This window comes from Carettochelys insculpta, chromosome 6 (genome assembly GCF_033958435.1).
Source record: "Carettochelys insculpta isolate YL-2023 chromosome 6, ASM3395843v1, whole genome shotgun sequence".
Lineage (NCBI taxonomy): Eukaryota > Metazoa > Chordata > Testudines > Carettochelyidae > Carettochelys > Carettochelys insculpta.
Window position 1 is genome coordinate 13,540,423 of NC_134142.1, and position 17,299 is coordinate 13,557,721.

Here is a 17,299-nt window from a genome sequence, read left to right on the forward strand (position 1 = left end):
CTAGGGACACTGTCCATGCCCATCCTGGCTCACAGACATTGATGGACCTATCCTCATGAATTTATGTAGTTCTTTTTTAAATTTTCCTATAGTCTGGGCCTTCACAACATTCTCCAGCAAGGAGTTCCACAGGTTGACTGTGAATGGTGTGAAAAAATATTTCCTATTGCTTGTTTTAAACCTGCTGCTTATTAATTTCATTTGGTGACCCCTAGTTCTTGTGTTGTGAGAAGGAATAAATAATTCCTTATCTCTTCTCCCCACCAGTCATGATTTTATATACCTCTATCAGACGCCCCCTTAATCGTCTTTTTTCCATACTAAAAAGTCCCAGTCTTATTAATCTCTCCTCATATGGTAGACGCTCCATACCCCTTATCATTTTTGTTGCCCTTTTCTGAACCTTTTCCAATTCCAATATATCTTTTTTGAGATGGGGTGACCACATCTGTACACAGGATTCCAGATGTGGACGTGCCATGGATTTATATAAAGGTAATACGACATTTTCTGTCTGATTGTCTATTCCTTGGCATCTGAGTAACATCACTCACACAGGTGTGTTACAGCGCAAGGCTTGTTGCTTGTATTGTTATGTTTCACATTGTGGATAATGAGCTCGTAAAACAAGCAGATATAAAATTAAGATGAAACTATGAAAGGGTCAGACCTTACTGTCCAAATTTAGGGTAAACACCCAATAGGTTGCGTGGATGTAAAGGATCCAAGAACCACCACTAACTTTGCTGCTTTCTGCTCGAGCCGCAAACAGTGCTTCTCCAGCTTGCCTTGGCTAATAAAAACTGTGAGCGTGTCAGACTAGTCAGTTTTCAAAATTCCAACTGCAACTTCCTCTCAGAGGAGAGGAAAGCAGAAAGGGAAGAATCCTGAACAGATATTCATCACATTGCTCAGTGTGCCACTAGATGGTGCCTTCATGTTAGGTCGATGGACATGATATATGAAACCAAATAGAATGGCAGTTTGACTACAGTCAGGACTGCAAGATCAGGCTCAGATAAATGCTAATGTAAACAAAACAAAGATAGAAGGACCTAGGCTGGGTCTACAATACAAAATAAAGTTGACTTATGTCAGCATACGGCCACCATAGTAATTACATTGCTTGTACATGTCGACACACCATTCCTTGTGTCGGCAGTCCACATCCTCACTGGATGCACTTGTATTAATTGTACTTTCAACATGGGACATTGTGGGATGGCTCATGAAAGCCAGGAAGAGTTGACATAAGCAACATATGTAATGTGTACACCGACACTGCATCAACCTAACTAAATCAACCTTGACTTTATGGTGCTCATGGAGATGGAGTTATTAAGTCGTCATAGGGGGACAGTTATGTCAATGGACCTCATCTTTTGTGAACAGTTGCAGTGGTTAATATCCCTGCATTGTTAAAGATTTGTGCCTTGTTTCCAGCTTAAAGGGGTCAAGCTTCAAATTCCAGCCATTGATCTTGTTACGCCTTAGCCAGATTTAAAAGCTGGGCTACATTCACCATACACATCCCCCGTTAGCTGCATTCAAGAAAAACATGTTACTTAGACAACATACATTTCTGCATTTACCTTTTTGCTTATTTAAAAAGGGCAGTGAGGGGGAAGCCAAAAGACTTCTTTTCCCAGAGTCCTTGGAAGACTGTTTGCTTTGGTTAACAACTGTTGGTTCAAGTGGCTTCTTCTGAACTATTTTCTCTTTTGGTTCTTCAGTACCGATGGCAGAAGTTGGTGGTTCAACACTTACTTTGGGCTCAACAAAAGAGCTTTTCAGATAGGAAGCTGAGTCAGCCAGATTTTCCCTGTTCATCCTACTCTCTGTTTTCTTATTTACATCAACGTCTGAAGCATTGGTTCTCAAACCATTCTCTTCCTGGATTATGTCCATGATAATTGGTTTCATGAGAGGAGAATCTTGCTCCCTTTTAGGACTCTCCTCAGATGCTGAAGAGGCATCGCATGACTCGATAATCAGTTCGCTGTCAAGTTCCGCTTCACGCTCTTCCCTCAGGATGCTGTACTGTATGGAAGGCGAAGCTGGCGAAGGGGGAGGTCCTCCGATATGACTGAAGGTCATGTAGCTGGAGTGTAACAGCTCTTCAGCAGCTAGCGGGTCTTCTGAGACCAGCTCTATCTCAGAGTCGCCAGATTCAGCACTGCTGGCTTCGTTATCTAAGGGGGATGAAACAGCTGGACGCCCTGGCTTGCTTTTCTGACTCTGCTTTTCTGAATAAAGACCTGGGGCTCGCTGGGCTTCAACTGTTTCAAAGGAAAAGCCTTTTGCTTCTTTAATGGCACCGAGAAGCTCATCCTCTGACAGGCTGCATTTACCTTGAGATTCGGAGCCAGATGGTTCTGTTATCCCATGTGGAGACAGAGAGAAAAAGAGAGAGAAAACAATATTGTTCAAGATAACATCTGATCGTTTTAAATCAATGTCTCTTGCCTAAGCAAATACAAATCCTATCTGCAGGATTGGCTACACAAGCAGGAATATTACTTTTAATAACAAACAATTATACCTATTCGGCTTTTGTACCAAGACAGAGTTAAGTGGAGGAGAATTTCAGATGACCTATGCTCCACGCAGAGTACAAGGGTTAAGTAGTAGTAGTAGTAATTATACCTAGCTCTGAGATCGATGGGTGGAAAGTGCTACAAAAATGTGTTTTACTAGGAAGTCAGTATCATCATATGCCAGAGGTCTCCAGCAGACTAGGATTAGCTATTTTTTAAATTTAAATTAAAAAATTAAGAAAAAAATTACACACAAATATTCACCGGGTGCATGCAGACACAGGGGCATGGACACACATACAGAGAGAATATTTTGGAAAGATTCTCCTGCATTTATAGAGGAAAAAATTCTTAGCAACCTCTTGGCAACAGACATTCATTTCAGTGTTTTGCATGCAACATGCAATATGCTTTTTAATAAGCTCTGTTCTCACTCACACTGTGATTCACATTTGGGATTGAATTTTCAGTCCCATGGATTAGAAAAACCCAGCTCCAATGTGAGCTGCTTGTCAAATATGCTGTGCACATCATGAACAGCATAGCAATGGAAAATCATCTTATTCAGTTTTTATTCACGCAAACACCCTCTGAAGCCAATGAGGACTGTCTTGTGCAAAGTCTGGTTGAAATATTTGAAAAGATCTCAGGATTTGGACTGTCGTCCTTTGACCTTTTATATTTAAACCCTTTTTTCTATTTATATTCATCATTCTCCATCTGGTTAAAAAGGAATGAGCTCCCTGTTGACCAGAGGAGTTTTGGAGTTGTGAGGAATGCAGAAGCAGGTCCCTTCCAAAACACTAAACATGGGTAATCATCTGTCCTTGAGTTACAGAAGTAGGACCACCTCGTAAAACAGCTACTTGGATTTTAAAACAGCAAATTACATATGCATGTCTGAATTCTAGACTGTGTTTGCATAGGCACTTGTAATGGGCCCAGGATGCAGAGCCAGAAGTGTGGAAGTGATAGGACTGGGACAGGGACAGGTTGGAAGGGATAACGCAGAAGGTCAAGTTTGGGAAGGGAAGAAAACAGGCAGAGGGGTTTCTGGCCACCAGAGCACACTCCTCTTCAGAGCCCAGATTGGAACTCAAGACTCCCGAGACTCATCATTCTTCTCCTGGCAGCAAACAGCTGTGAAACACTCCAGCAAAGTGTGCATCTCAACCCTATCCGGTGCCAGTCCCCACAGAGGATAACAACCTACGACAGCTACCAGTTACCACCTTAGCTCAAGTGGCAGAGGTCTGTACAGTGGTTCCAACTCTGTTCCATGTTTTTTGAAACGGGGATAATCCCTGAAGGTGAGAGGAAGATTCATGTTTGTGAAGCACTCAGACATGACCGTGATGGACACCACTGACAGACTTCTGAGACAAGCCCTAATTCTGTCTTTAGAACAGGGTTTGAACAGTGTGCAGCGAATAAAGCTGGGGACACGTAGGCCGTGTCTACATCAGCAGGTTCTTTTGAAAGATGTTTCGAAAGGAGGGGGTTCTTTTGAAAGATCCTGAGGAGCATGTACACACAAAAAGCATTCTTTTCAAAATAAATCAAAAAATGTGGTGCTACTTCTGAAATCACTCTTCCTTTCCCGTTTCAGGAAAAGCCCCTCCTGTTGAAAGCTTCTTTTGAAAGAAAATGTGCATAGATGCTCCAAAGTTCCCTTCTTTAGAAAGAATAGTCTTCATTTTTGATCTCTGGCCCATTCTTTCGAAAGAGCGGGGCTGTGTGGACGCTCTCTTTTGAAACAACAGATCGCTGTTTTGAGCCACATTTTTGCGTGGCCCTCTGGCCCTCCCTCTTACTGGGACCCCACTCTTTAAATACCCCTCTGAAACCACCCCCCACTCATGCATCTGATGAAGCAGGTCTTTGCCCACGAAAGCTTATGCTCCAAAATATCTGTGAGTCTATAAGGTGCCACAAGACTTGTTGTATTTCAAAATAGCTATTTTGAAATAGGGGCTGTGTAGATAAGGAATAGCACCTATTTCAAAATAAGCCATAGAGCGTCCAATGGCTCTATTTCAAAATAGCAACGAAGGGTCCTGTGGCACCTTATAGACTAACAGAAAAGTTTTGAGCATGAGCTTTCGTGAGCACAGACTCACTTCATCAGATGCTGGTCTTGGAAATCTGCAGGGCCAGGTATAAATAAGCCAGAGCAAGGGTGGGGATAACAATGTTAGCTCAGTCAGCAAGGGTGAGGCTTACTACCAGCAGTTGATCTGGAGGTGTGAACACCAAGGGAGGGGAAGCTGCTTCTGTATTTAGCCAGCCATTCACAGTCTTTGTTTAAGCCAAAGCTGAGAGCGTCAAATTTGCAGATGAATTGTAGCTCAAATTTGCAATAGGCTCTATTGTGCGTAGATGTTCTCTTTCAAAATAGCTGAGGGCTACTTCAAAAATCATTTTGGTTGTGTTTATGCTTGCATTTCTCTTTCGAAAGAGGCATGCAAATGAGGGAAATTGAAAATGTAAATGAGGTGCAGATTTACATATCTGGCACCTCATTTGCATATTCCTCTTTCAAAAGAAGAAAAGCAGTTTTATGGGAAGAAGGGTTCTTTCGAAGATGGGGTTTACTTTCGGAAGAGTTCCATCCACCCTGCTTTTCCTCTTTTGAAAGAAGCACTTTTGAAAGAGGAATATGCAAATGAGGCACCAGATATGTAAATATGCACCTCATTTGCATGTCTCTTTTGAAAGAGGAATGCAAGTGTAGCCACAGCCTTTGTGTGTAGCAGTGTTATTTCAGAATAAGCTATTTGGAAAATCTCTGTGGAATCTCTAGCTTATTTTGAAATAACTCTGATGTGTACACATAGCCTGAGTGCCATACATTCTGTATGCTGGATGAGGCCAGAGTCATGCATAAAAAGTAATATGTGAACATGCATATAGGGGGTGAATTAACATTGCACAGATAACCATCACTGTTTGGCATTGTCTAACTTCAGAGTGCTTGTCTTTGCAATGTTAATAACATTCTTTTAACAAGGGGTTTGTCTTAGTGTCTAATATATTGTATCTACCTCATTTAATTATTGCCATCTTGCCCACCTTTTGTCCACTGCAAGCTCTCTGAGTCAGGAGCTGAGCCTATGTCTGCCCTGCACCTAGAATGAGGCATTGACCCTCTCTGGGCAGGCCACCACATCCCCTAATCCCTTGACAGTGTGAAAAGGATTGTGGGGTTTTGGATCACCAGACAGGTTTTTTAGCTGGTTTGTGGGGGAGGGACTGGTGCTGCTGACTGGGTGGCTTGCACCTTAAGGAGCTGATACTATTAAGCCCTGGGGTAAGGGAGGAGGAGCTAGTTCTGCTGGGTGGAGTGACAATTCTGAAGAGAGGCACTTCTCCCTCCCCAGTCTTGCATCCTCCTGGCTCACACAGCACGTGGCTGCTCCTACAGGTTGTCCAGCTCCACAGACTTTTGAAGAGCTGCTTCTCCTGCCGTCTTTTCTGTGGACTGTGGCAAAGCCTGATGAACCAACTGGGCTGGGTGATAGGCAGGAGGAAGGGAGCAGGGTGCAGAGGGTATGACAGTAACATGGGTGAGGAAGAAAGAAGCAAGTTGCTCCTTTGCTCCCATGTCTGCACTTGGCTGACACAGGCCGTGCACCAGGAGCTGGCTGGTAACCCACGTCAGGGTCTCCATCACTCAGCAGGGCACTACACTGCCACTGAAAGGCCAAAGTAGGGGGCAGAGCTGAGCAGCAGATGAATGGTTTGTGCTTTCAGCCTCACCTAAAAAGAAATCAGAGCCTCCTCTCTTCTTCCTGTCCTAGAAGGCAAAGCTTCCCTCCAAAGTACAGGCACCCTGTACACTTGGTTTCAATGCCATAGTGTGAACAGAATCAAAGAGCAGTAAAACTTTGACACCTGCTTTTTCTAATGTGCTGGGCAACCTGATGTCATTCAACTGAGTTCAATGGGAGCTACAGGTTACTCAGCACCTTTGGAAATCAGGACCTTAGTTTAGTTTCTGAACACGCACAAATTAACAGGGTGCTGTTTTTATCCAGTGGGTGAAATCCTGGCCCTGGTGAAGACAATGGACGATTTACCATTAACTTCAATGGGGTCTGGATCTCATCCAGGCACGTTACAGCATAGTAAGATACTGGTTGGTGGATGTCTTACCTGTGCCAGAAGATGGTGGTGTGACAGAACCTGGGCTGTCATCTTCTGGCTCTGACACAGTCACTGTGGGAACAACTTCATGGCTTGGTTTCAGCCCTGTTTCCTGCTTATTTGGAGTTGTCTCTTTGTTTGCATGTTCCCCTACACTTTCTATCTCAGTGAGTGTAATCTTGACAGGTGCTGTAATCGATGAGGCACTGTGTTGGTCACCAGATATTTCCTCCACACAGGATGGAGGAGTCGATTCTTCAGAAAAGTTTTGTCCTTGAGCCACTTTTGTTTCCTCAAAAGTGGTTTTCTTGGCTGCTGTTTCAGGGCACTTATCAATAATTGTATTCTTGTCTTCTAAGATTTTTTCATGGCATTTTACCTCTTCTGATCTACTTATGTCCATATACTTATATGCTTCAACTTTCATGGGATCTGCTACGGTTTTGTTGACATCAGTGGATTCTGCAGGCGTCATCTCTATTCCTGAATCTGAGCTGAACAAGCCATAGGAGTCATATCCCATCACATCTTGAATGGAATGCCCCCGTGTGTTAAATCCTTCTGTGCTGTCTGAACAAGCCACGGGGCTGTTTCCTTTCTGCAATATTCCTGTGAAGTATGTGGAATCTGGCGGAGACGTGTCATGGGCATCTGATATCAGAGATGTGTAAAAGGCCTGGTCACCTCCATTAGATGCTTTAGCAGAACTGTAATCAAAGATGTGAGAGGCCTCTGCATCCCCTAAAGAAAACACACAGAAAGAACACAGTGAAAACAGCAAGTGATTCCTTTAACTGTTCTTCCTGTAAAGCTTCACTTCAGGAATTTTGAGGAAAATAATCTTCAGTAAGATTAATTTGTAGGAAAAATAAAGGTAAGCCAGCTCCTGGTCTCCCATGCCTGTGTGAAAGCATACTCCCAGCACAGCGCGGGAAAGGCCCCATTTGAATGTCATTGCAAAATGGTTAAATAGGCATACAGAAAATGGCCAGTGACAAATGAACTTGCAACCTTTAGCATTATCAGCACCAGTCCTGTCACTTGAGGTAAATTAGTAACATATGTAGCAGTGACAGTTATTTCATGTGTATAAATTTTTAGTCCTTTATAACAAAATCATTTTACCAATCAGTTTCCACTCAAATTTTCATTAACCTCTCTCATGCATACTTTCTACATGACTATTTTGAACTCCTTTATATTTTGAAAAAATACGCTCCACCTTTTTAAAAAAAAGCAACCCCCCCACAGAAATTCCTCCATATGTGCTTGATACTACTACTAATAATAATTAATATTTGCTGGGGCCAGTCACTAGAAGAAGCAATGATAACATGGGCTAAATTAGTAACAGAGAGAAAGCCATGCTAGTCTATATACTATCAAAACAATAAAAGTAAAGTAGCACTTTAAAGACTAACAAAATAATTTATTAGGTGAGCTTTCGTGGGACAGACCCACTTCTTCAGACCATAGCCAGGTATGGCTATGGTCTGAAGAAGTGGGTCTGTCCCACGAAAGCTCACCTAATAAATTATTTTGTTAGTCTTTAAAACACTACTTGACTGCTTTATTTGTTTTGATGTGCTCAATTAGTGTGTCAAATGAGCATGGTCTGGAAACCAGTAATTCCTAAAATCTAGTTCTATCTTGAGGCCAATTCTTTCTTTGGCCCCTAGGTAAGTTGCTTAGACCCCTGACTTTCACATGCAAACGCTGTTATAGGCATCTCAGTTTCTGGTGCACAGCTTTTAAATGTGGGTCTTCATTTCTAGAGATGCTGAGAACCCGTGACTTCAACTGAAGCCACAGGAAGCTGCGGTACCCCAGCCTTCTGACAAATCAGGTTCTAAAGACATGATTTTCAAAATGTAATGTTGTGCTCCTGCACCCAAGATTCAAGGTCACTTTTGAAACATCTCTGCCTCAGTTTCCCCTTCTGTGTGAGAGATGTTGGGTGCTCAGAATTAATAATTCTTACCTGAGTGTGGTGTAACAGCACTTAATTAACTTCTATAGGAGCTACAAAGTATGAGTGTTGATAATCGTTAATATCATCCTAAAGAGTTGATGGATTAATTATTATTTAATGATTTTAACTCCCTGTTAAGGGGATGCAATAGTATAGCATACATTTAGTAACCTAATATGGAGTTTACTCATTTTGTATTTGGAAAATGTGGTATTTACCCCTCTAATTTAAGAAATAATGCAATTAATCACTGCTGTTCTTCTGTGCTAAATAAATCCTGACTGCATGACCACCACATCTGATAGGTGTATTATCTAACTCATGCTCAGCCAAAAATGCATTTTAATGACGCACCCATTTTTCACACCAGTTTTCACATTCTAGCCTAAACCCACTTCAAAACAAGGGGATCTCAGCACATCTTCAGTGCTTACCATGTGTCTGCTTGTCCTGGCACACTAGAAAAGTCAGTTTACTTGCTTTTACCACTACAACCCTGGGAGACCTTAGCCATGCAAAGAAGGGACAATATGCTTCAGCTTTCCCTATAGCATAATGATGTCCAAACATTAGCACTGCCATCACTAGAAGTGTCAGAAGAATGCTGTTAAAACAGCAGCAAAGTGCTGTAAATAATGGCTCGATGGTTTTGTGTTGAGGGGAAATATAAATATTCATGACTATGCCTTCCTGGCTTCATTTTATTTTCCAGAAACAGTTTGTGAACCCATTTCCCAGAAAAAAAAAATTATTGTGTATAATAAAGTCCTTACCACTCAATAGAGTCCCAGGGTGTATCTACACTAGGAACTAACTTCAAAATTAACTTTGATGTTAGGCACTACATCGAAGTAGCCAGCAGAGAGTCTACACACATTTTGCCTTACTTTGAAGTAAACTTCGAAGTAGGGATCCCAACTTCAAAGTCCTCACTCCATTCCCGGGAATGGAGTAGTGGCATACTTCGAAGTTTAACTTCGAAGTAGGGTGTGTGTAGACACTCTGCGTCGAAGTTGTACTTCAAAGTAAGCAACTTTTAAGTTATTTTTGTAGTGTAGACACAGCCCTAGAGTTTAAAGCCACGAAGTGCTGGAGCAGGTTCACTGGAGGGCAACAAAAATGATTAAGGGGGTGCAGCACATGACCTATGAGGAGAGGCTGAGGGATTTGGTCTTATTTAGTTTACAGAAGAGAACACTGAGGGGTGATTTAATAGCACACTTCAGCTTCCTGAAGGGGAGCTCTAAAGAGGATGGAGAGAAACTGTTCTCAGTGGTGACAGATGGCAGAACAAGGAGCAACAGTCTGAAGTCACAGGAGAGGTGTAGGTTGGGTATTAGGAAAAACTACTTCGCCAGGAGGATGGTGAAGCACTGGAATGCGCTGCCTAGAGAGGTGGTGGATTCTCTACCCCTAGAGGTTTTTAAGTCCGGCTTGACAAGGTCCTGGCTGGGATGACTTAGTGGGGGTTGGTCCTGCTTGAAGCAGGGGGCTGGACTAGATGACCTCCTGAGGTCCCTTCCAGCCCTAGGATTCTGTGATTCTAAGTCTGGCCTTGTGTATCTCACAGGCCATAGATTCTTACCCAGGTAGCTGTGACTGGAGCACAATCACCTTTGTCTAACACACATCTTCCAGAAAGGCATCCAATCTTGATCTGAAGACATCAAATCTACACTCCTTCTGCATATGTCCCACTGAGATCAATGGGAGTCCTGCACCTAGAACGAATTCAGTGTCAGGTTTTACTGAGCTTGAAGAAATATCGTGAGAGGTGATGATTCTTGGAGTACCCAGGGCAGTGACTCAGTTATCTCTTCCTTCCAAAAAAATTCTTGCTTGTGATTAACTGGGTTTCAGCTTCCTAACATCACCAGTCTGTTAGTCACCCACAGATGCTCTTCTGGGCTATGACAGCCCCTACTTTGCCTTGCAGGGTAACAATTAAGTACACCTTAGCCGTCTAGACCTTAAAAGTCTGCCCTATAGTGTTCAGCCTCTTGTCCAGTGAACATGCAAAGAGATGCCAGGTCTCCCGTCCATGGAGGAACAGTGTATACAACAGCTTGTAGCATTCAACTCAGGAGTGGCACTTAACTTTGTATTACAGCACTGACATATTGTCATAGTGAAAACGACACTACATTTATGATCAAAGGGCCACAATTCAAATGACAATCAGAATACTGGAAAGTAATGGTTATGTGCAAAACAAAATCGTATCTGGCTTTCTAGGGACTAAACTTGACAGGTTAACCTCCTGTGCAAAGGTCTATCCCAGACTTCTGCAGCATTTCAACCAGAGTTAGCTGAAATCCCATTTGTTTGCATGTAAACACATTGCCAGTTTACTTCCTAGGTGCATGATATGGGGTTCTGTGGCACCTTACAGACTAACAGATATTTGGGAGCATAAGCTTGCATGGGCAAAGACCTGCTTCGTCAGAGGCTTTGAAAGCTTATGCTCCCAAATATCTGTTAGTCTACAAGGTGCCACAGGACTTCTTGCTGGTTTTGAAGATACAGACTAACACAGCCACCTCTTTGATACTGATACAGGGTTCTCCTCTCTGCCTCTGCTTTTATCCCCAGAGTTCCTTATGTGCACTTAAGAGTCAGGATAACCACCTGTGGCCCATTTTCCCCGTGTGCTGCTTGCCTACTGATTTTAGAGCTCTCTGACTTCATTTATAAAAGGTGGCCCATTGTGTTTGCTTACAGTGGCTAATTTACATCTCAACAGGGAGACAGATGAATAAACATCTCTTGCCTGACAGAAAATCTGCCTCTCAACCCTGCCTGGAAAAAAGATTCTAAGGGCTTGTCTACATTCGCAAGTTACTGCGCTGACACCTTCTCGCTTGGGGATGTGAATTTGGTCAAAAATGTTCTGCTTTCTGCTGGAAATCTGGAATTTGCCAGGAAGCAGCAGCTTGTCAGGGAAACATTCAATCAGTCAAATCCCCAGTTTTCCATAGTCCTCATTTTCAATTTGTCTTTTGTAGGGTCCTCTGTGCCCTCTCCCCCATGAATGCTGCACTCCTGATGCTGGGGCTGGCACCCCTGCTAGAGGTATTCTCTCGGAAATGCCCCAGCTTCCCACCCTACTGATCAAATCACTCTCAGCATGGTTGAGCCTAGGAACTGTCAGTGTGTCTGCTGTCTAACAGCAGGTGTATCTATCTTATGTACGTATGTGGCCTGTCATATCCAAATGCCTCACAATTCTCAGTGTATTTACTGTCATGACAGCCCTGTGAATTAGGAAAGGGCTAATATTCCTGCATTACATGTGGAAAACTGAGCCGTAGAAAGGGTGACTTGCCCAAAGCCAGGTAGGCAGGGTTGCCACCTGTCTAGCTGTGCAAACTCGAAGACCCGGCCCTTGTCCTAGCCCTTCCCTGAGGCCATGCCCCTCACCTGCTCCTTCTCTGAGGCCCTGCCCTCACTCACTCCCTCTCCCCCGCCTCTGTTGCTCATTCTCCCCAACCCCAGCTTTCACCAGGCTGTGGCAGAGGGGTTGGGGTGCAGGAGGGGGGTACGCATTGCAGGTTCTGGGAGGGAGTGTGGGTGCAGGACGGGTGAGGGATGTGGGGTCTGGGAGGGAGTTTGGCAAGGGTACCAAACCAGGAGCATGAGGGGCTGCCAGGGGTGGGGAGCTTGCAGCAAGTACCAGGACACTGCTTGCTCTTCTTCCTGTTCCTATGATGCTAAGGGAGGGAGGGGAAAGTACACAGCTTGTGTGAATTACGCTTCTGCCAGAGCCCCTTAGTGGCTGGGGGTGAGAGGACTGCACACAAGCTGCGTACTTGCTAAAGGGAGAGGGGCACAACTTAACCCTCCTTGCTCCAGGCTGCCTCCTTTGCAGACTGACTGCTCGAGACCAAGACTGAACATTTCCTTACAAAGCCCCCTAGTCTGCAAGCAGGACCAGGAACCCCCACTGCCCCTTTCATTCGTGGGTGTTTTTAGAAGCAGGTCTGGCTACCAGTGAACAGGGGAGCAGTGGCTAAGAGCAGGGCATGGCCAGGTAGGGATGGAAGGCCAGAGGGACAAAGCATGCCCCTGACACTTGCAGGTATGCTGGTGTGCAATGGGAGGCCACTGATGCTACAGCGGCCAGAGGTGAAGCGGGACAAGGCTGATGGCCTGGGGATGGTGGGAAGGCTGCAGTGGTTAGTAAGCAGGCTAGATGAGGGGGAAATACATTCCGGCTCCTGCAGCCAGTTCTGGGCGCTGGGGCGAGGCAGAGCAGAAAAGGAAGATGACAGGCAGATGAGACAGTTTGCTGTGGTGCATGTTCCCAGAGCTGAGCTGACAGCAGAGGGCAGGTAGGAGAATAAGGGCTTTGGCAATTGGATCGGAGCAGCAGAAGAGCTCTGGCAGCTGTGTTCAGAGGGGTAAATACTCTTACACTGATTATACGTCATTCATAATGTGTGTCTGTAGTGTGCCTCTATAACCGTAAGTTCCTGGGGACAGCACTTAATTGAATTACAGAGAGTGCTCATCATTTTAAAGGATACATTAATACCAGGCAGTGTCCTTGAGAACAGGAAGAGAAAGCTCTCCTTTGGTGGTGCACCTGGTACGTTGGCAGATTTGAATAGGGACTGGTGGAACTGGGACACGGATGACGGGAGATGAAGATGCTGCCTGAAGGAGAGTTAACCACTTGAGTGCCACTCCATGCCACACCTCAGAGCCTGGCTGGGGTTAGCTGTCATGCCTGCACAGTGCAGCACATGGCTACACACTGCCAGGCATGTGTTTCTTCTGGTGGTGCACATGCTTCAATGCACATAACAAAATTTATTCTGCACATGGATGGAAAAAATTAGAAGGAACATTGCCTGCTACTTAGATGGCCCTAGCAATTCACAGCAAGCAACTTTCTTGCTCAGTTTGTCTTTTTCCCCTTGTGAATTATCCCTATGTGACATTTCACCTAGTGTTATTTCACTGAATTGTTCATGCCAACGTATTTCAGCCTGTGGACAGCTGACTATTCGTGAGAGCTGCTGCCGATCTGTGCTGGATGAGTGCTTGTCTGAATCACACGGCATCACCTCTGTTCTCTTATTAGATGATTACCAGGTGTACCTGGGGCCTGATCCATGGGGAACTGACTGAAGTCAATAGAAAGAAGCCTGATGGTTTCATCTGACTCTGGTTCAGAACTAGAAAGCATTCAGAATGGCTGTGACATATAACCACAACACTTTCTGGAAACGTGCAATTGCTCCTGTGAATGTTCATGGTGTGTTGGGGGTACAGTTCTGGGCAAAGCGAATTCAAAACTTATTTACACCACTATTCCAAAATGGTTGCAGTATTCGGCCAACTGTCTGTCAGGTAGCTATGCCTTAGAAAAAGGGTTTCCAACCTTTTGCATTGGTGGCCCATTTCACACAGCAAGGCTCTGAGTGTGACTCCTCCCTTAGCAATTAAAAACACAGGTTTTTATGTTAAACCTTATTATAAACACTGGAGGTGAAGAGGAATTAGAAGCTGGGAGCTTGTGAGCCCCACGTAAAAACCGCATGCCCCACAGTTTGAAAACCCCGCCTTAAAAGCCCTGAGTTGGCTTCATTGCAGGGTCATAGCAGTGAGTCATTGCTACTTAGGCCGTGTCTACACTTGACATGGTAATGAGGGACTTCAGGTTTTGGGAAGAAGGGGCTTCCTAAGTCGGGGGTCCTTTCGAAAGCCCCCATCTACACGGGTGGCAGCATTCCGAAAGCAGCACTTTCAAATCACATGTGGCCACCATTATGCTAATGAGGCACTGCATATTCTTGGCAGCGCCTCATTAGCATCTGCCGAAATCCCACATTACCATGCCCCCTCCGAAGGGAGAGTTCTAGTGTAAACATGGCCTTAGTGATTATAGCACAGCAAATGATGATTGCTAATATTTTTGTTAGGGGCTGGTGGAATGGTTTGTAATGGGCACGACTTCCCACTTTGAGCTACGACAAACCAAAAAAAGCCTGAAAGGGTACATTTACTGCCTGTCTGAATGTGAAGAAAAATAAATCATGTTTAATAAATCTGTTTTGTTTTACTGAAAAATTTACAATAAACCATGTAAGAGCTGCAGTTAATAAATATTTACAGGTTTCAAAACTAAAGAAATAGCATAGTTAATTGTCTCAAACACAACTGTTGTTTTTTACTAGACTCCCTGTGGATCGTGGATCATTTTTTTTTTTTGCCTGACCTGAAGTCTTCCCCTTCCACTCTCTTCTGTGGCAGAGTCCTCACCACCCCAACAAGGCTGCGCCTAGGATTCCTGGGTGGGCTCGATCTCCAACTTTGTTGTGGTCACTTAGATGCAAGGACTAGGGTGTCCCTGCTCCAGGGTGCTCTCTCCACACTAGTCACTTCCCTGACCCACTGATTATTACATATACAGTAGATCCTTGAGATACATGCATTCAACTTCTGCGTATCTCGGGTTAACGTGACTGAGTGGCGGGGAGCTGGGACCTGGCTGTGGATCTTCCAGGCTCCACTCCCTGCCACTCAGAGGAGCAGGGAAACTGACCAGCTGCTGCACTGGTCAGTTTCGCGGCTCCTGTCAGGGGCAGCGGCTGAGAGCCTGACACTTGCCACCCTGACAGGAGCAGTTTCCCCACTCCTGTCAGGGGTGGCAGCCTAGAGTGAGGCTACCACTCATGTCAGGACAGCAGCCAATGGTCAGCCCCCTTCAACCACTCCTGGGGACTGGAAACTGACAGGAGTAGTGCTGCCACTTGGTTCCTGGCTCCTCCTGACTTGAGCGAAATTTGAGATATCTGTGGTTGCCCAGGAACACAAACTACATGTAACTTGGGGTCTACTGTAATTCAAAGCAAATACAGTTTATTAAACGGCAATTTTTTTAACAATAAGTAAAAATGGGAAAGCTCAAAGAAAACACATTCCCCCACTCTGGCAGGGGACCTCACAAACAGTCTCTGGGCTGTAAGGGCAGTTCACAGTCTGCTTCTCTGGCCCTGACTATGCTGCAGGGATGCTGCATGCTGGACACTTGTTCTGGTGGCAACCACACACCTTCAGGCTTGAGATGGCAGGGCCCTTCTCCCCGTCATCGGCCCCTTTCACCCAGCCTTAGGATCCTCCTCCAAGTTTGGCCTGCAAGGACCCCTAGCTGGGGATGTCTCTCTGGGCTGGGCCCTCTGCCCAGGACTCCCTCCCTCTTGCTGGCCCCAGTTGCTCACTGCATCCAGCTCCCAAATGCTCCAGCTGCACTCTCCTCAACACAGATGCTGTTGGGTCTCCAGCTCCCTGGACTGCTACTCTGGCCCTTCTGGCTCTGGTTGGCACAGTGCCCCTCTGAGCACAGGGTCTACTCTCTAGGCTGCTTCTGCAGCTCTGACCTAGCACTAGCCTGCTTCCTGGGCTGCTTCTCTGGCTCTCGCTGGCCGGCCATGGCCCTGCTTCCCTGCTCAGCTCAGGCCCGTGCTCTCTCCTGAGCTCAGCTCCACTCTGCCTGACCCAAGTGATTTCAGCTCACATGCTTGAAGGGAACCACAATGGCCTATTGATTCCCTCATTAGCCTGCCTTCTCTGTCAGTCAGGCTCACCCAAAGTACCCATCTCTTCACATTGTCTCTGATTTCCCATCAGCCCTCCCCTTGTTTTTGATACCCAGTGGTTTGAGCGTTGGCCTGCCAAACCCAGGGTTGTGAGTTCAATCCTTGAGGGGACCATTTAGGGATCTGGGGCAAATAGATTAAAAAAAAACAAAAAAAGAAAAAGAAAAGGACAGTGCTTGGTCCTGCCAAGAGGGCAGGCAACTGGACTTGATGACCGACCTTCTGAGATCCCTTCTAGTTCTGGGAGATGTGTATCTCCATATATATGCATACTTATACACACACTGGGAGCTAGCCAACCCCTCCTCCCAAAACCCACTGAGTTTTAGTGCAGGACCAACAGTCTCCTTACACATCGCGCACTGAAAAAGTCCAATGCCCAGGACCACTGCAGGGTTAATAAAATCGTGTAAAGATGAAATGGACTAAATAGAAGGGTTCATTGCCAGTCCACGTTTATGTAGGAGTTGATTTTAGAGACTTCAATTCCAATTGTAAAAGCTCCTCTTAAGAAACTATTAATACCAAGGCCTCTAGTCTGGCTATTAACGATCTGGAAATCTATAACTGCTGGCTAGATGCTATATCTAACTAGGTGCAGATCGCTACCCTTTTATCAGAGAGTGGTGTATTCAGTCTGGTGATTAAGTAGCTGCCTTCTAAATTGAAATTCATTAAAGTTCAGTCCAATATCCGTGGGAAAGGGATGGATGAATAGCCATGGTAATTGATGGTGGGGTCAGCCCTGAATGTAATCTTGTTTCAAATGTTCCCCAAAAACCTTGCCTGCCAATTCAGGAGAAGAAAAACTATTCATTGACAAAAAGAGGCAGTCATGATGTACTGTAATGTGAGCCTTGGAGAAATAATACATCCGAGAGCTGATCCAGCGTGTTTGTGGAGATGGGTGATGGAGATTTAAATTTGTCTGTCTAGGATCACGGCTTACTCCGCAAACTGTAGGGAAAACAGCTGATTTTTAAATCTCCCCAGAAAACTCTAGTGTGCTGGAGAGGCATTTTTCTTGCAATTAGGATAAT

General features: G+C 45.0%; 1 protein-coding gene across 1 annotated transcript in view; it reads right to left on the bottom strand.

Moving 5' to 3' along the window:
- The window catches only part of RTN1 (reticulon 1), a 195,352-nt gene that overhangs the window by 65,951 nt on the left and 112,102 nt on the right, over positions 1 to 17,299 (bottom strand). The window contains exons 2-3 of the mRNA XM_074998671.1: positions 6,693 to 7,424; positions 1,593 to 2,375 (exon numbers count right to left, since the gene is read on the bottom strand). Of these exons, the coding sequence (XP_074854772.1) occupies positions 1,593 to 2,375; positions 6,693 to 7,424 (1,515 nt within the window). The remainder of the gene's footprint in view (positions 1 to 1,592; positions 2,376 to 6,692; positions 7,425 to 17,299) is intronic.